Below are 22,140 nucleotides of genomic sequence, written 5' to 3' on the forward strand. Positions count from 1 at the left end.
AAGCTCCAGATGGTCTAATGCTTCTCCTACACACAGAGCCCTTCCATCATTTGAAGAGAGTGCTATGGTCCTTCTGAGTCTTCTCTAAAAAACAGCCCCAGTTCTCTTAACTGTTCCTCAGGTGAAGCAGTTTTGAATGACCTGGGTTTATTCCTGTCTACTCTGTGTTTCCTGGAAATAGAGTCCCAGGGGTTGCCACATCCGCTCAGGTGAAAAGACCATCACCAGCAACACTTTGGACATAATTGTTGCTTCCCCCAAGCAGCCTCATCTCAACATTTACTCTGAGTTTACAATAGACAAACATTCTTAAATCTTTTCATATATGCTGTTGCTAAGTCATACATAAAAAGTCACTAAGTTCCTGACCTCTCTCTCCATTCTCTAGGATGTGATGGTAGCAGATAGTAATACAGGGTACTAGTGATACGCTCACAGGCACAGGCCACACTATTTAAACGTGAGCTTTTGTTTTGTGGGGACCAACACTCCTATCTGAAGAAGAGAAGGAAAGGGGGAGTGGGAAATGGGAGGGAGAAGACCAAATTCAATTCAACAACTCCACAGCTGAGAAACATTTTACTCAGCTACGTAAGTGCCAAAAATTAGAATACCACCGAGTAGCAAAGAAGGAAAAAAAACAACTTTAAAAATGCCAGGAGCATATAATTGCACAGAAAATGGCAGGGGTCCTTTCTAACAGCCCTCCCTTACCTGCCAGACAGGGCTGAGGAAGCCAAGTGTCTCTACAGGGCGGCTCAGTGGCCCTGTTCTGCATCAGCAGATCCTGGGGTTTAATCATTTGGGTAGTTTGTTAACAGTGAGAACACAGGGAGAACAGGCATTGGTAAAGCAGAGACAGACTTTCTCATCTGCACTTTGAGACCTTGCCCAGAAATGGGGGTGGGGATGCCAAAGGATTAGGTGAGCAGGCTCCCAGGTAAAAATGAAAAAAAAAAAAATCCTTTCTATTATTAACCAACAAACATCCTCAAGTCTTTGTAGAAAAACACATAGGACAATTTTGCAAATAAAATATTACTTAGCAGCTTTTCTTAAAATGCAGAGGTCTTCTCCCAATCATTGTCAATAACTATAGAAAAAAAACAATTTCAGGAATAGACATGTAAAATCATAATCTCTCTCATATACATTCTGGCCAACAGCTATGACAAATTTCCCCAAAACCCTTTAAACAGTAGTTGAAACATAGAGCCTGGGGCTCTGGCAGATGTTAGGGAATTCCTATACCTGGAATCAATCTCTCTCTCTCTCTCTCTCTCTCTCTCTCTCTCTCTCTCTCTCTCTCTCTCTCTCTTTCTCTCTCTCTCTCTCTCTCTCTCTTTCTCTCTCTCTCTCTCAGGCCTCCCTCATCTGGAACTCTATTAAAAAATAAAAAAGTGTGACCCATTTGTCAGGCTTTCAGACTCTGCAGAAACACTGCAAAGGGTCTGGTGTTGCAGAAAAGGACCACGAACACCCTGCAAATAAGAGGCTAACTTTCCAAAGGACCCAAGTAGGCATCAGGGGCTCCTGGCCTTTTACCGACAACTGACACCTTTTGATTCCTCACTGAATGAACAGTGTCCCTCCCATGCCTTTCTGGGGACTTCAAAATGAGAAATGAGGAACACACCACCATTTCTTCATTGATGAAACTGCTCAGGCACACAAACTCTTTCCACACATGTGCAAAAGGACAGACACTCCTCACTCATTCAATGAACTGTAACTCTTGGGATGTGTTCAAATGAACCAGCCACAGAGAACTGCTCTCATAAGGCCTGCTCTCCTACTTGGAAATGATTGTCATCGTTCAGCAACAACTGCTACTATCATCGGCATCAACAGCAGTTATAATCCCCCATCACTCTTTTACTGAATGACAACCAACAGCCTCCAAGATGCTGCTGGCACTGTGTTGCCTCTACTTTCAAAGCAGAATTGGTTTTTTAAAAATTGTATTTAATTCATCCACCTCCTGTTATGGTTCTGTCTTATGCTTTAATCACGCACACGGGACACCACGCGCCTACACATGCATGCGCTGAGTGAAGTCACCCTCTAAGAACTCCCTGGGGGGGACACTGGCATGCTGAGCAGCTGCCTCACCAATTCTTTCTCTCGGAGTGCTCTGCTATCTCTGCTGTTCAGGAAAAGCTCTAACAGGGACTTTGGTGTCCAACACGTCTAATCTCAAGTTCACCATTTGGACAAATTGCTGTGGCCAAACTGAAATTCTCTGCTTCCATTTCCTCATCCGTAAAATGAGGATAATGATGGAACCAAGGACCCAGAGTAGGGACCGGCAAAGTGTCTCTGTAAGGGGCCTTAAGGACATTATGCTAAGTGAAATAAGTCAGAGAAAGACTAATACAGTATGATCTCACATATCTCGCTTAAATCTCACTCAAAACAAATAAACAAGCTCATAGATACAGAGAACAGATTGGTGGTTGCCAGAGGCAGGAGTGGGATAGGCAAAATGGGTGAAGTGGGCCGAAAGGTAAAATCTTCCAGTTATAAAATAAATAAGTCATGGGAACGTAATGTAATACAAACACAGTGGCTACAGTTAACAATACTGTATTGCACATTTGAAAGTTGCTAAGAGAATAGATCTTAAAAGTTTCATCTCAAGAAAAATATTGTATAACTATGCATGGTATGGATGTTAACTAGACTTATTGTAAATATCATCTTCTAATATATGCAAATATCAATTCACCATGTTGTACACATATAACTAATATGTTATATGTGAATTATGCCTCAATTAAAATTTTTTAAAGAAAATTAACAGGCGCAAGATGCTAGATTAAGGTGTTTGCTTTAAAATAAGGAGGTAGAAATAGGGCTAGAGAATGTGATTTGATTCCAGTGGATTTCCTCTCCACAAAGATGTAAATAGTTTATAACAACAGAATGATTTGACCAAGAAAGTAACAGCTAGAAGATGCAAGAAAGGACTGTCCCCTAGAGCAAGCATGTCAAACTCACGGTCCGCGGGCCACATGCCTCATTTATGTGGCCCATGTTAGCCTTTGAGTTTGACATGCTTGCCCTAGAGCCGTGGTCAGCAAACTGTGGCTCACGAGCCACATGCGGCTCTTTGGCCCCTTGAGTGTGGCTCTTCCACAAAATACCACGGCCTGGGCGAGTCTATTTTGAAGAAGTGGCATTAGAAGAAGTTTAAGTTTAAGAAATTTGGCTCTCAAAAGAAATTTCAATCGTTGTACTGTTGATATTTGGCTCTGTTGACTAATGAGTTTGCTGACCACTGCCCTAGAGCTTTCAGAGGGAGTGTGGCTCTGCTGACACCTTGATTTCAAACCTTTAGCCTCCAGAACTGTAAGAGAACACATTTCTATTGTTTTCAGCCCCCCACCCAGCCTTTGTTATGGCAGCCTTAGGAAAGTAATATACTCAGCAAGGGGAGTAATTGGAAGAACAGAGTTGGGAGTCAGGCATCCAAACTGGCCTCATGAACGTGGGACCTGTGGCTTTTCTCCTGGTCCTTACACCAGAGCAAAACCTATGCTCCTGGTACTCTGTGCTACAGAAGACATGTTCCCATGGACGAAATCATTTAGCTCCAAGGGGTGCTGGGAAGCTAAGAAATGCAATTAACATGAAGCTCCACAAATATTACCATCAGAGACAGAAATTACAGGCTTCAGGGGAGAGCCATCATAACTTGAAGGAACACTACAGACAGCAGCCAGCAACGTGACTCAACATTGCTCCTAAGGCCAAGTGGAGACATGCATTACGCAGAGCGGGGAGGTCCTAGCCACCCTGATTTGCACACCGAAGCCATTTCCACGCACCTCTGTGCCTCAGGGTGCTTGGTAACTAGAGCAGGAAGGTCTTAAGCATCCTGCTGGGCTAGTCAGGCACCAGCCAGGATTAAGCAGGGAGCCTCTTTGGAAGAGTAAGCGGCTTTCTCTCATCTAGGTCTCTGTGTTTACTGCACGTGTTTGATGCATAATGCACTCTGATTTCTTTTTTTTCTTTCCTCTTTCTTTCTTGATTTTTGCATAAAATTTTATCCTTTTGTTTGCTCTTTTTTATTACCAATATATGAAAATATTCTCATTGTAAAATACCTGAGTAAACTATAACTATATATGATATATGATAACATGTGAAACCCTAGCTTCCCTCTAACCCACTCTCTTCCCCAGGAGTAACCACAGTTACTACACATTTTGGCAGCCCTTCTTCTAGGCACTTTTAGATTCATATAAAGTTTATCCTATATAATAAAAGGCTAATATGCAAATAGACCGAACAGCGGAACAACCGGGACAACTGAACAACCAGTCGCTATGATGTGCGCTGACCACCAGGTGGTGTGCGCGGAACATGATGGGTGTTGGCCGGGGTGGGATGGTGGAGCAGGTGAGTGGGGGTGCCAGACCAAGGTGGGGTGCCAGTCGCTGTCATCGGGGCCAGCCCCTGGTGGTTACTGAAAATTCTTTGCTCCCGCACACCACAGTCCCCCCGGCTCTCGCACCTGCTGCCAGTGCCGGTCCTGCTCACACCTGCAACCGGCGTCAGAGCCACCGCTTACACCCGCTGCCAGTGCCTGGCGCCAGTCCCAATCACTTGGTGCCATCAGTGGGTATGAGCGGCGGCTGCCGGCCCCGATCGCCCCTGAGGGCTTCTCCACCTCTCCCTGTTCCTGAGGGACGATTGGGGCAGCAGCCTCCACTCACACCCACTGACGGCGCTGGCCCCACTCACACCTGCTACTGGCACTGGCCCCAATTGCACCATTCCATCAGCGGTGCGAGCGGGACTGGCACCGTCATCACATGGGAGTGGCAGCAGTGGGAGTGGGGCTGCCAGCAGAGAGGGGACCAGGGAGAGGGGACCGGGGACTGCAGCAGGAGGGGCCAGGCAGGGGCATGGAGGATGGGCTGAGACCCACCCGTGCCCACCGCAGCCCACAGTTCCTTTCAAGGTGCATGAATTCGTGCACTGGGCCCCTGGTCTATAATAATAAAAGCATAATATGCTAATTAGACCAACATCCTTCCAGACGAAGCCAGGGCTGCAGCCACAGGATCGAGGAAGTCGCCATGGCTGCGAGGGGGTGATCCAGGCAGCCTCCCTGGCTGTGAGGGGGTGATCCAGGCAGCCATCCCGGCTGCGAGGGGGGGGATCCAGGGAGCCGCCCCGGCTATGAGGGGGGATCCAGGTAGCTGCCACGGCTGCAAAGGCCTACTCTTGCTCCAATTTTGTACATTGGGCCTCTAGTTTTCATATAAATGGATCATCCCACATGTGGTGTTTTTACTTGTTTTTAACTCTATGATATATTTAATAAAGCTTTCAGTGCCAGAAATAAACTTCTGCCTCATTCCTTTTGACCACATGTATTCCACATAATTTATTTAGCTTTGCCAAAATTGCAGGGCTTTTTATTGCTTCCAGTTCTCAATGTTATGAGCAATGTTGCAATGGACATCCTTGCAAAATATATACCTGTGCTGGAATAAATTTTGCTTTAGACAGATTCCTAGATATTACCTTGTTGGATCAAGAGATAGAGGCCTTTTTAATCTTGAAGGATACAGCCAAATTTCCCTCTCAAATGTTTTTACCCATTTATGCACTTCCACCGGAGGTGACACTCTCATCTTCATCAACTGGATATTATCAGTGTTTACAATTTTCTCAGTATGATAAACAAAAACATCTTGTTTTAATGTGCACATTCCTTGTTACTAATGATACTGAGCATCTGTTTATGAGTTTGTTAGCCATTTATTTTATTCCTCCTATGTGTATTTTCACATTTCTCTATAGAGTTGTTTATCTTTGGATTCATAGCATCACACTTAATATATGCTGCATATTGCTACCTATTCTATATTTAGTAAATGCTTTTTCTATTATTTTGCTTGCATTTTAACTTGTTTATAATTCATTTTATAGTCATTAATTCAACAAATATCTGCTGAAAATCTACTCTGTGCAATGAACAAACCAAATATTCTGATACAAAAGTTTAAGTTTTGCACAGATTTGTTAGCATTTTGCTTCGTTGCTTCTGGGTTTTAGTTTTTCCTTAGGAAGTCATGCACTACTCCACAATTATCAAAAGTAGTCCTAAATTTTTACCTAAAATTTCTATGGGTTGTTAAATATATTGGGCTTTTGAACTCATCTGGAATTAATCTTATGTATGGTATAAGGTATGTCCTTAGCTTTTTTCTCCAGTGGAAAAGATGTCCAAAGTCATGCCTTGAATAATCTACCTTCCTGTCTCTGATATGAATTACAATCTTTATTATAATCCATATTCTCATAAATAATGACTAAATTTGGAATCCTTTTTGTTGTTCCACTGATTCTTTTCCTATTTCTGGGTCTATCTTAATTACTGTGTATGTTTATTGCTAGGCCTCTTTTAATTATTATAACTCATAGGCCTTCATTTACTGTCTAATAGAACAAGAAACCTATTGGGGGTTTTTTTGTTTTGTTTTGTTTTTTACTTTTTTATTGATTTCAGAGAGGAAGGGGGAGGGAGAGAGAGGAGAGAGAGAGAGAGAGAGAGAGAGAGAGAGAGAGAGAGAGAGAGAGAGAGAGAGAGAGAAGGAAATAGAAACATCAATGATGAGAGAGATTCATTGATCGGCTGCCTCCTGAATGTCCCCTACTGAGGATTGAGCCAGCAACACAAGCACATGCCCTGACTGAGAATCTAACCTTGGCCTCCTGGTTCATAGGTCAACACTCAACCACTGAGCCACACCAGCCGGCCCTATCATTCTTTAGATAAAAGGTAGAGCAAAAGTATGCCTACAGTTGTTCATATGAAAAATATAATTAATAAAATAATAATACAGGAATATACTGTTCTGTCTACTCACAACTTAAACCTACTTTTGCTCTATCCTGTATTTATTGTGGCTGGTCTTTGAACATTTTCTTTTGCCAATGAGCCTTAGAATCAGTTTGTTACATGCCATAAAGAACCTCACTAAAATTTTGATTCAAAAATTATTCAATGTATGTGTTAATTTGTGAAGAATTGACTAACCATATTAACCAGAAACATGAGAAGTCTCCATTTATCAAGCTCTTTTTTATCTACATTACCGTAACTCCACAGTAAAATCTCATAGTTTTATTTGTGTAGATCTTGAACATTTCTTATTACATTTATTTACAATAAATTTTTTACTTGTTATTGCTGTTGTAAATAGCACTTTTTTCCATTCTATTTGATAAACAAGTTACTGCCTAAGAAAGTTATTGCTTTAGAATATTAACCTAGCATCTAAGGACAAAAGCCACTATTAGTTGTGGGTAAGGGTTGAGGAAGGAAGGCAGGCGGAGAGCTTGGAGAAATCCAGAGAAGACGACACCAAGTTACAGATGCTATGAGGAGGTCTGAGAGAAAGAATCCAGCATCACTCAGCACTCTAGACTTGGCTGAACAGAGTCAGGGGGTCGGGGAGTAAGACAAAGAAATCTCAGAATCCTTTAGGGAAAGTGTTTTGTCTGGAACTTTGGAGAATACTGAAGAAATGGCAGCAGGGTATGTTTAAGCAGAGAGGGAACTTTAGCTAGAGTGCACAAGTCTCCCTGAGGCCGACACAGGCCACGAAAAAGGATGGGCAGGTTCTGCCTGTCCCAGTGGTGAACACAGAAGTGTGAAGAGTCAACCAGTGAGGAGACCTGGAGTGGGGACACAAGAGGGCATCACCTACAGATTTGCAGGACAGACCATGGCAGGAGCCACAGGCCTCAACAGCACAGGTCAGTGCACACTCACAGGCCAGTGAGACTAGTTATATCCAGAAAGGATGAATGGGGAAAGAGGCCCACAGCCAAAGACCAAATCACAGGAGCTGTGCCCTCACTGCCAGGATGTTACGTAAGCTTCCCTGCCTCCTGATGCCACTCTGGGGGTGGGGAAGGAGGAAAAGCTCACCATAAAAATGAGTTTGATTATATCTATTTTCAACAATATTTGGGGGAAAACAAGCACTCCCATGTAACATTAGTGGGAGTAAATTATTGTAAGCTGTCTGGATGGATATTGATCAATAAGGAAATGTAAAATGTCTACACCTTTCAATTCAACAATACCACTTCTAAGAGTTTCTAGTACAGATGTTCCAGATGCAAGGACGTACATTCAAGCATGTTTATTATAGCACAGTTTATAACAGCAAAAGACTAGAAACAACTTTGATGTCCATTAATAAATAAATTACATACATGCATACAATTAACTATCAGAAAACCATTTTTTAAATGAAGCCAATCATCTATCTGATATTGAAAAATCTGTAAAAATATTAAGAAAACACCTGGCCAGTGTGGCTTAGTGGTTGAGTGTCAACCTATGAACCAGGAGGTCACAATTCAATTCCTGTCAGGGGACAAGCCCAAGTTGCAGGCTCAATCCCTAATAGGGGGCATGTAGGCTCACTGATGAGGTTTCTATCTTCCCCTCTTCCTTCCTCTCTGAAATCAAAAATATATTATTTACATTAAAAAAAAAACTCCTGGAAGATATCAAGGGAGAGATCAACAAAAATACAATCATAGTAGGGGACTTTAATACACCACTGACATCACTGGATATATCCTCTAAACAAAAAATCAGCAAAGAAATAGCAATCCTAAATGACTCACTAGATCAGATGGATTTAATTGACATCTTCAGAACATTTCACCCCAAAGCCACAGAATACACATTCTTCTCAAGTGCACATGGGGCATTTTCAAAAATAGACCACATATTGGGTCACAAGCAAAGTCTCCCCAAATTCAAGAAGACTGAAATCATATCAAGCATTTTCTCAGACCAAAATGGCATAATATTAGAAATAAACTACAATAAAAACAGCCCAAAAAATTCAAACACTTGGAAGCTGAATAGCATGCTATTAAATATTGATTGGGTTATTAAAAAGATCAAAGAAAAAATTAAAAACATCCTGGAAACTAATGACAATAAAAACACAACAATCCAAAATCTATGGGACACAATGAAAGCAGTCCTGAGAGGGAAGTTTATAGCGCTACAGGCCTACCTCAAAAAACAAGAAAAAATGGTAATAAATCATCTAACTCTACAACTCAAAGAATTAGAAATAGAGCAACAAGAAAAGCCCAGAGTGAGCAGAAGGAAGGAGATGATAAAGATCAGAGCAGAAATAAATGGCATAGAGACCAAAAAAATAATACAAAAGATCAATGAAACCAAGAGCTGGTTCTTTGAAAGGATAAACAAGATTGATGAACCTCTAGCCAGGCTCACCAAGAAGCAAACAGAGAGGACCCAAATAAACAAAATCAGAAATGAAAGAGGTGAAATAACAGCAGACCCCACCGAAATACAAAGGATTGTTAAAAAAATACTATGAACAACTCTATTCCAACAAACAGGAAAACCTGGAGGAAATGGACATATTCCTAGAAAAATAAAACTGTCCAAAACTCAATCAGGAAGATTCTAAAAATCATAATAGACCAATAACTATGGAAGAAATTGAAGCAGTCATCAAAAAGCTTCCAGCAAACAAAAGCCCGGGGCCAGACGGCTTCACAGGGGAGTTTTACCAAACATTCAAGGAAGAACTAAAACCTATCCTCCTCAGACTATTCCAAAAAATTCATGAGGAAGGAACACTTCCAAGCTCCTTCTATGAAGCCAGCATCACCCTAATACCAAAACCAGATAAAGACAACACAATGAAAGAGAATTATAGGCCAATATCCCTCATGAACATAGATGCCAAAATCCTCAACAAAATTCTAGCAAATTGGATCCAGCACTACATCAGAAAGATCATACACCATGACCAAGTAGGAATTATCCTGGGGATGCAAGGATGGTACAATATACGCAAATCAATAAACGTGATACATCACATAAACAAATTGAGAGATAAAAATCACGTAGTCATATCAATTGATGCAGAAAAAGCATTTGACAAAATCCAACACCCTTTCTTGATTAAAAACTCTCAGCAAGGTGGGAATAGAAGGATTATACCTCAACATAATAAAAGCCATATATGACAAACCCACAGCCAACATCATACTCAATGGGCAAAAACTAAAACCATTTCCCCTAAGAACAGGAACAAGACAGGAATGCCCACTCTCACCACTCCTGTTCAACATAGTACTGGAAGTACTAGCCATTGCGATCAGACAAGAAGAAGAAATAAAATCCACCCAATTGGAAAAGAAGAAGTAAAACTGTTCTTACTTGCAGATGTCATGATACTGTACATAGAAAACCCTAAAGACTCCATCAAAAAATTATTAGATTTAATAAATGAATTCAGCAATGTAGCAGGATACAAAATTAACGCCAAGAAATCTATTGCATTCCTATACACCAATAATGAATTTACAGAATGAGAGACTAAAAAAGCAATCTCATTTACCATCGCACTAAGAAAAATTAATATACCTAGGAATAAACTTAACTAAGGAGGTAAAAGACTTAAACGCAGAAAACTATAGGACCCTAAAAAAAAGAGATAGAGGAAGACATAAACAGATGGAAGAACATACCGTGTTCATGGATTGGTAGAATCAACATCATTAAAATGTCCATACTACCCAAAGCAATCTATAGATTCAATGCACTCCCCATTAAAATACCAACAGCATATTTCGCAAACCTAAAATGAACTTTCCAAAAATTCATCGGGAATAAAAAAGACCCCAAATAGCTGCAGCAATCATGAGAAAGAAGAACAAAGTAGGTGGGATCTCAATACCAGATTTCAAGCTGTATTACAAAACCACTGTTCTCAAAACAGCCTGATACTGGCACAAGAACAGACATATAGATCAATGGAATAGAATAGAGAACCCAGAAATCCACCCAAGCCACTATGCCCAATTAATAGTCGACAAAGGAGGCATGAACATACAATGGAGTCAAGACAGTCTCTTCAATAAATGGTGTTGGAAAAATTGGACAGATATATGCAAAAAAATGAAACTAGACCACCAACTTACACCATACACAAAAATAAACTCAAAATGGATAAAGGACTTAAACATAAGATGGGAAACCATAAAAATACTAGAGGAATCCACAGGCAACAAAATCTCAGACATATGCCAAAGGAACTTCTTCGCTGATACTGCTCCTAGGGCAATGGAAACTAAAGAGAAAATAAACAAATGGGACTACATCAAAATAAAAAGCTTTTTCACAGCCAAAGAAACCATCAACAAAACAACAAGAAAGCCCACTGCATGGGAGAACATATTTGCCAATGTTATCAACAATAAGGGTTTAATCTCCAACATCTACAGGGAACTCATACAACTTAATAAAAGAAAGATAAACAACCCAATCAAAAATGAGCAATGGACCTAAATAGATACTTTTCGAAAGAAGACAGAAGGAAGGCCAAGAGGCATATGAAAACATGCTCAAAGTCACTAATCATCAGAGAGATGCAAATCAAAATGACAATGAGGTACCATCTCACACCTGTCAGAATGGCTATCATCAACAAATCAACAAACGACAAGTGCTGGCAAGAATACAGAGAAAAAGGAACCCTTGTGCACTGTTGGTGGGAATGCAGATTGGTGCAGCCACTGTGGAGAACAGTATGGAGTTTCCTCAAAAAACTAAAAATGGAACTCCCATTTGGCCCAGTAATCCCACTTCTAGGAATATATCCCAAGAAACTAGAAACACGAATTAGAAAGGATATATGCACCCCTATGTTCATAGCAGCGCAATTCACCATAGCTAAGATTTGGAAACAGCCTAAGTGCCCATCAGCAGATGAGTGGATTAAAAAACTGAGGTACATCTACATCATGGAATACTACGCTGCGGTAAAAAAGAAGGCGTTCTTACCATTTGCAACAGCATGGATGGAACTAGAGAGCATTATGCTAAATGAAATAAGCCAGGCAGAGAAAGATAAATATCACATGATCTCACTCATTTATGGAATATAATGAACAACATAAACTGATGAACAAAAATAGATTCAGAAACAGAGAAACATCGATCAGACCATTAAACCTCAGAGAGAAGGTAGGGGAGGGTGGGGGTAAGGGGGAGAGATCAACCAAAGGACTTGTATGCATGCATATAAGCCTAACCAGTGGACACAGACAACAGGGGGGTGAGGGCCTGAGGGGGGAATGCGGGGGTAATGGGGGAATAAGGACACATATGTAACACCGTAATCAATAAAGTAATTTAATATATATATTATTTAAGCCCTAGCCAATTTGGCTCAGTTGATAGAACGTCGGCCTGTGGACTGAAGGGTCCTGGGTTCGATTCCAGTCAAGAGCACATGTCCAAGTTGTGGGCTCAATCCCCAGTGGGGGGCATGCAGGATGCAGCCAATCAATGACTCTCTCTCGTCATTGATGTTTCTATATCTCTCTTCCTCTCCCTTCCTCTCTAAAATCAATAAAAATATTTTTTAAAAGAAAACAAGATGAAGAATAATATAGAGATTTATCTTGTTTTTGTTGATAAAAGGCCTTTCATATGTTGAGGGAGCTTATATAACAAAAAAATTCCTAGAGGGATATATGAAACACTAATAACAACAGTTATTTATTGGGGAGATATAATGGGGAGGAGAAAGAAAATATGGTTTTCATTTTAAACTTTTCTTAACTGTTGGAAAAAAACCACGAGCATGATATTATTAAAAGTGATTTTTTTTAAACACTAGTAAGAAATAAGAGCAATGCCTCTGCAAAGTGTGTGCTAATCAGGACAGCTGAACTTCTGCCAGCCTGTGGCAACGCCCACAGAGGAATCTTCATCAGATCAGGGCAAAGGACCTGAAAGCCGGGCATCACTCTAGTGAGGGAGAGGAAGGGGAGAAACTGTTCTTCCAAGGAACTGTGCCCTCGCTGCCTACTCAGAGTATAAAAAGCGTGCCCACGCCCAAGCTGGAAGCTGTCTGGGTTCTGCAACAAGATCCTTTTGATAAACTCATGAATGAGTCTCAGGGGTTGGACCCAGCTTCTTGGAGCTCACATTTTATAAGCCCTAATTTTTTCTCTAATTTACATTAAAGTTCATGTTCCAGGACATATGCATAAGAGCACAGAAATTCTTGATATAACAGACATCAACAACAACAACAAAACCAGGTTTGTGATCTTGAGAAAATGACACAAAGTTTCTTCACTAATGTCCTTAATACCACAGAGGACTGGGTGATGAGTGAGAAGACCCTTGCCAGTTCCTGGAAGCAGTGAGCCACTGTGTCAGGCTTACATACTGAATTTTACACAACTCTTCTTCCAGATCCAGATGCCACTCGTCATTAGATTGGCACTGGTCAGTAATCATATGTTAATCTTTATACCACTTTTGTAAAACACTATGAATTTTCAGTTGTTTGTTCAGATTTACTAATGGCAGAGACAAAGCTCTTTAGCAGCAAATTCTTCACAAGTTTTCAGTGTTTTCTTCTATTAAGTGTTGAAATGCATATTACTTTAGAGACAGACTTATATTTCAAAATTGTGTGCAGCCTAAGGGACATATTTCATGACATTTAAGAACCAAAGTCAAAGAACCACTTACTATAAGTAAGTTTTCCTGGGAAATTATCTAAATATTTTAAACTATGTAAAGAAAATTATGAAAACTTGTAGTTAAGGGATAAAAGCTAGGCATCGGCTATTTTTTTTTTCTCAGACATGTTTGTTCATTCTCATTATCCTGCGAGTCATTCTATACAGAGCTTCCTGATACCTCTGCCCTGCTACTTCTTATCAGATGCTTATCCCAACTCTCTTCCAGCCTCACCCCACAGCCTGACCTCTCTGGACTTCCCACGCTCACTGCTGTCCATTTTCATCTCACACATCTTTCCTGCCATCTCCCTGCAGCACCCATTGCTCACAACAGCCATGGTTGCTAGCTGTCTGGCTGTCTTTCCTGCACTGGCCAGACAGTTTGCTCTTCAGAGATGGGAGAGGGGAGGGGAAACAAAGCGAATGGAGAGAGAGGGAGGGGAAAAAAGAGAACTAGGAATAAATATGTTGGTTGCCAGAGTGCCATCCACATTCAGTCTCTTCCTTCTCCCACTCAAAACCCTGCCCAGAATAACTTCTTCATATTTGGAAAAAGAAAAGAATCCCCTGAATGATGACAAGTGACATAATATGTGCTAACCTGATCTCCAATGAGAAGCTGATTGATCGCCTACGTCTCAGGGCCATGGGAAAGCTGGCATGGAGGGATAAATGGATTTCAGGGCCAGCTGTGAATCTATGAGGTGCATTTCTGAAGCTCTCCTCCAAACCATAAATAAAAACAGGGTGACTGCAGCCTGGCAGGGAGGACCAGACAAAACACCATGCCCCCCCAGGACCACTAGTCAACACCCTCGTCACAATGCCTCAGAGAAAGGTTTTCCAAAGGGACGTCTCCAAGAGCTCATCAGGGAAAAAAATAAAAATATTTAAAAGGGTAGGTCAGAACACCAGAGCTTGCAATCAATTACTCGGCGGGGGGGGGGGGATATTTATATTAGGAAGTCTGAGGGGTGGAAAAGCACAACACACTCTTCAGTAAAGATATAGCAAGATTTTAGTTTCAAAATACGCCCCCCAAGACTGCATCTCCCCTGAACCATTTACTAGCAACCCCACAACCAGAAGGAACCAGGCACCTGGTGGTTATGTATAACAGATTATTTAACCATCTAATCCAATTCCCCTGTGTGAATATGGAACATGGGAGTAAGCTGGTGGAGAGGGAGAGACACAGGGGGCTATGGGAATAGTGACTGCAAAGAGGCCCAAGGCCAGCAAATAGGAGAGAGGCCACACAGCTCTCACTGGGAGAGAGAAGCCCCGCCCACCCACAGCTCTTCAACTAAAGCAGTTTCTTCCCTGGCAGGAAAAACTCTGTCGAGAAACAGAATCTGTCTTTGAACACTTCATAGCAAAGGTGAACCCACAGGTTGACACTTACATTTCATTTGCTTGGAGATGGACTTGTTAGGTTCAAGCCAGTGCTGGGGAGAAAAAAAGAGATTGTGGGTCAAATGGCTGGACCATATGATGCATACTTAATAACTAAAAGGAATTTAATAAAGATACTCTTTTTCCAAAGTATAGCCTTGCTTCCTATAGATATTCCTCAGGGTTCCACCTCTGAAGACCCACATGAACAATTTGGCAACAATAATACCATAGGCAAGGGTATAAACTGCAGAGAATTAACACTTGCTGAGCAGTGTTTGAGTCACACATTTGCTAGGGGAGAAGGGCAAGAGAGTGAACATGCACCTAAATGGCATGTTCTAGTGGCTCTCGTTGACTCCTCGTTGATCCTTTGAGCTCCACTGCTCTAGGAAAACCAGAGATGGCTAAAGAGTTGGACATCATTGACCTCAGAGTCACAATCCAAGACAGCATCAGCACCCTGCCCGCCCCCCCACTTCCCTGAGGCAGCCTCCTCCCAGGTTAACAGTGGACCAAGCCAGCATCAGCCCCGTCATGCACAGAGCCGATTCTTCCTTTGCGGTAGGGAGGAACAAATGATTTTTATTATCTCATTTCAGAGGCCTGAGGTCATCATGAAGGAAAATCAACTCCCTCACAAAACAAAGGAGCTCCAAGACCTGGGCAGGCATCTGAAGCAGACTTTATGCTGGCCTCAGTGGCCAGCTCTCTCCACACATGTGTGAGGGTCACTTCAATATGTTGAGTTCTGGGCAGCTTTTGATATCACATGATGTCCCTGAAGCCACTTAGGGAATGTTAGGAAACATCACTTTATACACCTATACTTTATAAAGACAATAAGGAGGTTGCCACTGGGTATCCACCAAGAGGTCTGGGAGTCCCCACTATGGGTCACCCCCAACCCTGTTTGTTACAGGAGAGGAAGGGGGACACTTATCAGTTGAGTGCTTACACTTCTCTCTCATTGTGTCATGGTGTCATCCAGAAGCCTCAAGGTTCTGCATTATCACTATTGCTTGATGTAATACAGAACGATAAAGTTTAACAAGAGATAGCATTTGCTGAGTGCTTACTTAAGTGCCAGGTACTCTAAGAGTCTCCACGGACCATCACTACCACTCCATTTAAGGATGGAGAAATCTGGGGCTCAGGAGTTAAACAACTTGCCTAAGGTCACCCGGCGAATCAACTGGGGAGGGCGGTGTGCAGTGGAATTCCAGAGCAAGGCCCTCGGCCTTGGCTGGGCAGCCTCCGGATGGATCAGTTCACTCTGAAATGTATCATTCTCCACAATGAATGTTCTCTTTCACCAGGAACTGAAAAATCGAGTGGTCAAATCAGGAGTTTCCAATCCAGAGTATGAGAGCTCTGTGGCCTTCAAAAACAAGAGTAGTGCTCTGGCCGATGTTGTTTGGTGGTTAGAGTGTCAGCCTGGGCACCAAAAGGCTGTGGGTTCGATTCCTGGTCAAGGGCATGTACCTGGGTTACAGGTTCAATCCCCAGCCCCAGTCGGGGCAGGAAGCAACCAATCTATGTGTCTCATTCACATTGATGTTTCTCTCTCACTTTCCCCCTCCCTCCTCTAACAATCTATGGAAAAAAATATCCTCAGGTGATGATGAACAAACAAAAAAAGGATGGGTGTCTTTTCACGAAGACTCTAACAGAAAATCACCAGATACACTGCACAAGCTAAAATAGCAAGTTTCTTTGTATATGGCCAAAATTATATCACCTCATTTTGGAAACCCTGGTTATCTTCCCTTTCCCCAATTTTTTTATTGTGGTAAAATATACATAACCATTGTAACCATTTTAAAGTGTACAAGTTAGTGGTATTAAATGCATTCATAATGGTGTGCTACCATCACCACCATCCATCTCCAGGACTTTTTCTATCTTGTAAAATTTTAACTCTATGCCTATTAAACAATAACTCTCCATTCCGCGCCTTCCTCCCAGCCCCTGGAAACCACTATTCTACTTTTTATTATCTCCTTCTAATCAGAAATAATGTTTGTTCTTTATAGCATTACACTGGACGAGTGGAAAATGTATTGATTTTACCACTTACTGGCTATATAACCTTATGCAAAAATGTTTAACCTCTCTGTGTCTCAATTTCAACAACTATAAAACGGGAATAGTAATAGTATCTACCTTGCAAGCATTTTAAAACGTATTAAACATAAGACACTTAAACAGTGGCTGGCATGTGGAAAACAATAAATGCTTGTTTGCTGATGCTGTTGCTGTTACTTAAAGTGCAGTTTAATTGATAGACCAATGTCTTCCAATACATGGGACTCACGGAGAATAATAAAAGGGGTGTCTGGTGATGAAATTACTTTTCTAGTAATAAACAGAATAGCTTAGAACTAAGGCAAGAAGACAAATAACAGCAGCCAGAGATCAATACCTATTGCTATTATTTCACAGAGGAAAATCACCAGTCATTTTGCCAATAAAGCCTGAAATATAAACATGTTTTCTGAATTCTCTTTGCCTGTCATCCTTTGAACTCCTGGCCCTTCTCAGCCTAAGGTCAACCTACCTCTCCACCTTTTCTCTGCCTCCAGGGATGACAGGTAAGTTTCACTTCGTGTGCCCACCCCGGTTAGTCAGTGGCGATCTCCCAGGGCTATGAGAAGGGTTCTGAGATGGGTTTGTGTGTGTGGGGGGGGGGGGTGAAGGCTCGTGAGGAGGGCCATGGTCGATTGGCTGTGTCTGCCATGGAGGAGTAGGAAACATTACTAAGACGCTAAGAAAGGCATAAGCCAAGAAAGTTTGGGAACCTCTAAAGTGTAGTATCATACAATTCATGTGTTTTCTTTTTAAATAAAAGGGTCAAAACACTATCATATATTTTAAAAGAATACATAATAAGCATCTAAATGTTTTTTTAAGCATCTGAAATGATATACATTGAACTGATACCAATGAGAGTGGGTAACAGGGAGGGAACAGGAATTTGGGGTGTTGATCAAAGGAAATAATGACATTTTTTTCTGTGATGTTTTAACTCAAACTTTTTAAATGTATTGGTACATTCCATGAATAATTTAAAAATCAATGTTTAAAAAAAGGAGGAAAGAAAAATAAGCTCTACTCAGAGGATAAAGGTGGATTTCATGTCATTTAGACTTAAGAGGAAGAATTTCATACATAACAGGCAGATGCTGAATCCAGCTAGGCTCCCGGGGCTGACACTGTGGTCCAACTCAGAAGCCAACAGGCCTGGATTCGAACCCCAGCTCTGCCACTTACCAGTGGTGTGACCTCAGACCAGTTCCTCTGTTTCCTCACCTACAGCAGCATTGTGAAGCTTAAAGGGTAATTCATTAAGAAGCTCTTACAACAGAGCGTGGGGCATAGTGAAGCCTGTTAAACCACCCGTCCCCATTTCTTCACATTCACTGAGAGAGCCCCCTAAGCTGGTACACTGCCCCCCCTTTGATGAGCCCACCTTTGTCGTTCTCTTCCTCTCTCACCCTCACCCCATCTTCCCTGTTTCACATGAATAGAATATTCTCCTCCCTTTCTTCATTCTTCCTTTTAGAGTCATGAGTTGGGCAATGAAGTCAAGTCTGGCAGAAAATAACCACCATGATCATTAGAGATAAGCCTTAGAACATGTATTTCTATTCTCCTTTCTCTTGCTGCTTGGAATATATGCTCTTTGGTTTTCTTCCTGGAAACTACCCTGAGAGAGACAGAAACGAAAGTGTGCCAATCCAAAAATCTGAATTTGTGCTTGGTTTACTACAACGGAAACCTTCCTTTCCTCGGCTCTCATTTAGAATCACAATTCCAAAGACTGTGGAAGCTGAGACCCAATCACTGATTGTACCTAATGAGCTCAGCGAGCCAGCGGCACTGGAGGATGCGCCCTAGTGTGATTTGAAGGTGTCAGGAAGGTGTCTGCTGTCAGGGCTCTGACATGGCTGTGCCCAGGTCCCCTCAGGTAGCTCTCCCTTTAGTTACACTATCGTCTGACTCCCTCAGGTTACTGGAGTCCACTGCCAGGTAGAGAACTGAGCCCCCCACTCACATCCACCCCACAGCAGGGCAGCTCTTTAATACCCGACAGCTGTGGAAGGGTAGTACGTCTGTCCCTTCACCCAGTGGCCAGGACAACACTCAGGCATGACCTACACTACTCCCAAGCTCCTCTGGGGGACTGAGCCCACATCCCCTCTGCACGACTGCCTCCTTGTATTCCCCATCCCTTCCCATCCCCACCTCTCCTACAAGTCTTTTCCTAGGAACATTTCCTAACAAACCTGGAATTTTCATCTCAGGATCTGTTTTCTGAGGACTGAACCTAAGACAATCTCCCTAACTCTCCACCAGAAACTGCCCTCCATGATAGTTAAGATCCTTCCCTTGGAGGTTTATTCCTTTTACTTTTGGTTTGAACCCTGCTCACTGCAAGTCCCCTGTGAGAGGTCCAAGTTTAACCAGGTTTTTAGTTTTGACAATATAGCCTGACCACATTTCAAGTCATTTCTTAAAACAAATTTATTTTGATTGACAGCAGCTTGAAGAAAAAGGAGTGGAGGAAGCCACACCAAGGGGTGGAAAGCAGAAAGATAAAGCCTCGAGGCCTGATTTCCTTACCTGTGATCTTGGGGGGCAGGGGGACCCTAAGATTCCTTCAGCTTTCATGTTCCACATTCTATGAACCTGAAGGATGAGAACGTTGCCAGCAAATGTTTCTTTTTAATTTGTCTGGGCTCAGCTGTGCTTAGCCCTAAGAGATTGTTTTTCTCTACCCTTTCATATAAATAATGCATTTCTTTTGTACTTTCTAATTTTGTCTTGAGGAAAAAGAATATAGGTGTGAAGTGGTAAGTATTTGTGACTAAGTAGATTGATTTTTAATTCAGTAGCTGCATACACACACACACACACACACACACACTCCCAAAAGTAAACAATATCACAGTTATCTTTAAATGTTAGGCTTCTGTTGAAACTGATTTAGCCAATGATTACAGAATAAATTACAAACCTCTCTGTTATCTTTCTCAAAATGCTTGGTGTCCTAGACAAGAGTAATCTCTAGCCCAGAGAAATGTAGTAAAGAACCAAAGGGGCTTTAAACAAGAATGAATGTGTTCCCCGCCCCCACCCCCACCCCCCCCCCCCCGCAAAAAAAGAGATTCTTTCTTCCCTCAGGAGTAACCAGATTCACAACTGACCACTTCTCATCATAGCCCTGAAAAGATGGCCTGATTCTCACATTACAGCTGGACAAAGCCCCGAGTAACTCAGTCTCTGTGTTATCTAGCCAGTTCATGCCATTTCTGGGCCCTGTGGCTCTACTGGGGTGGGGGCCAGGGGGAAGAATGCCATCTGAATGAATGCAGCCCTAAAAGTGCTCTGCATAGAAAAGTTAGAGCTAGGCCTGGTTATTTAGCTCCAGTAACAATGGTTTCCACTCCAGTTTCAATAAAACCTACTACACACCGCAACATCTGTAGATCAGGCACCTCGAAAGTTATTGTCCTTTTGGAAGTCAGTCTGTGTAAAAAAACAAACAAACAAAAACAAAAACCCTTCATTGCTTTTGAGTAGTGTGTTTTACTCTTTCAGCCATAAATACTTTTGTATTCTAGATTCTCAGTTATGAGCAACATAAAAGCAATAACCAGGTGAAGAAATACTGTAAGAAACACAACCGAAAACAGGAAGCCTATGAAAGCATTAAGCACCTTTATTTTCCTAAAGGACCAGACAATAAATGTTTTAGGCTTTGTGGTCCATGTGATCTCTGTCAGAACTACTCAACTCTGCTACTGGTGCATGAAAGCAGCCACAGATAACTCATAAGTAAATAGAAGTGGTGTGTTCCAATAAAACTTTATTTACAAAAATGGATGGGGAGAGGAGCAGCCTGACACTTGTGTTCCAATCCCTGGCTCTACATCCAAGAAGTCCTTAATGTACACTTCAAGAAAAAAATAGTAGTAGTGGTTATAAAACATTCACTGCTGTTTATTGAAAGTGCACTAGGAAACAAAATGCAATCATAAGGAAATTATACAATTCTTCAAGCTTATTATAATGGAATTTGTAACATTTGCTTTCAAGCCATATAAATTTAACAGTGTCACCCAACTGTTCCAAGGTCAAAGGTCTCTTAGTTGCTAGATCCATGGACCTTCACAAACTCTTTAAAGTATAGAAGAGTAAAAAGACTGGTGACATATGTTGATAATATCGAATAATGCATTTAAAGAACAACCCTATAGCATAGGTACTAATAGTATACCCATTTTTCAGATTAAAAATTGAGCCTGGGTTAAAGAGCTTGCTCCAAAATCATACAACCAGCAAGTGACAGGGACAGGATTTGTCTCAGTCTTCCTGGTGTCAAAGCTCTTGGCAATAGTGTCCTCTGATCCTCCTTCCTTCTTGATGTTTGAAACTGGAACCGTTCCCCTTTATTAAGTGAATAACTACTCTAATGTCTCTCTATTCTCTCTCCTCATTCTATTCTTCCTTCTCTGTATGATCCTGGCCAGTCTCCTTTGCAGGTTTCTCCTTCTGGACCATCCTTTAAACTATGGATATTGTTCAGCTTTCAGATTCTCCTCTCCCTCTATACTCTCTTCCTCATCCCTTCGATCTATTCTCAGGGCTTTGAAGTATTGAAGGCCTCAGGGGCTCCCAAGTCTCTATCTGTGGCCTAACCCTCTTCATTAAGCTTCAGACCCAACTGAACATCACCACCTCAGCATCTCACAGGCAGCCCAAACTTAGTATGTCCAAAACTCACCACCTCTCCCCAAAATCCACTCTCTTTTACAGTTTATCTGGTAAGTGGTTCCATTTGCACTTGGAGCCCAAAGTGGCCACGTAGGAAGTTCAAACACCCTGCTGGACAGGCCATGTAGAAAGGCCCCAAAACCACATGCACAGGGAGCCCCTTCCCCTCCCCCCCCCCACTCTCCAGCCCCATCAAGGCACCAGGCATATGAAGAGGTGTTGGTTTGTGGCCATACCACCCTGAATGTGCCAGATCTCATCTGAAGATGTGTGAGACCCCCAGATCAGGCCAGCCACCAGCTGAATGTTACTAAGGGAGCCTCGGCAACACCATGTGGGGGAGAATAATCACCCAGCTGAGCCCTGTTCAAATTCCTGACCCACAAAATC

At 42.0% G+C, this 22,140-nt stretch overlaps 1 protein-coding gene across 3 annotated transcripts in view; it reads right to left on the reverse strand.

Annotated features, from left to right (window-relative positions):
- FRMD3 (FERM domain containing 3) overlaps positions 1-22,140 on the reverse strand; it is a 294,130-nt gene that overhangs the window by 91,743 nt on the left and 180,247 nt on the right. For all 3 annotated transcript variants that reach the window (XM_080667366.1, XM_080667367.1, XM_080667365.1), the window contains exon 3: positions 14,981-15,023. In XM_080667366.1, coding sequence (XP_080523492.1) covers positions 14,981-15,023 — 43 coding nt within the window. The remainder of the gene's footprint in view (positions 1-14,980; positions 15,024-22,140) is intronic.

This window comes from Plecotus auritus (genome assembly GCF_963455305.1).
Source record: "Plecotus auritus genome assembly, chromosome: 5".
Taxonomy (NCBI): Eukaryota; Metazoa; Chordata; class Mammalia; order Chiroptera; family Vespertilionidae; genus Plecotus; species Plecotus auritus.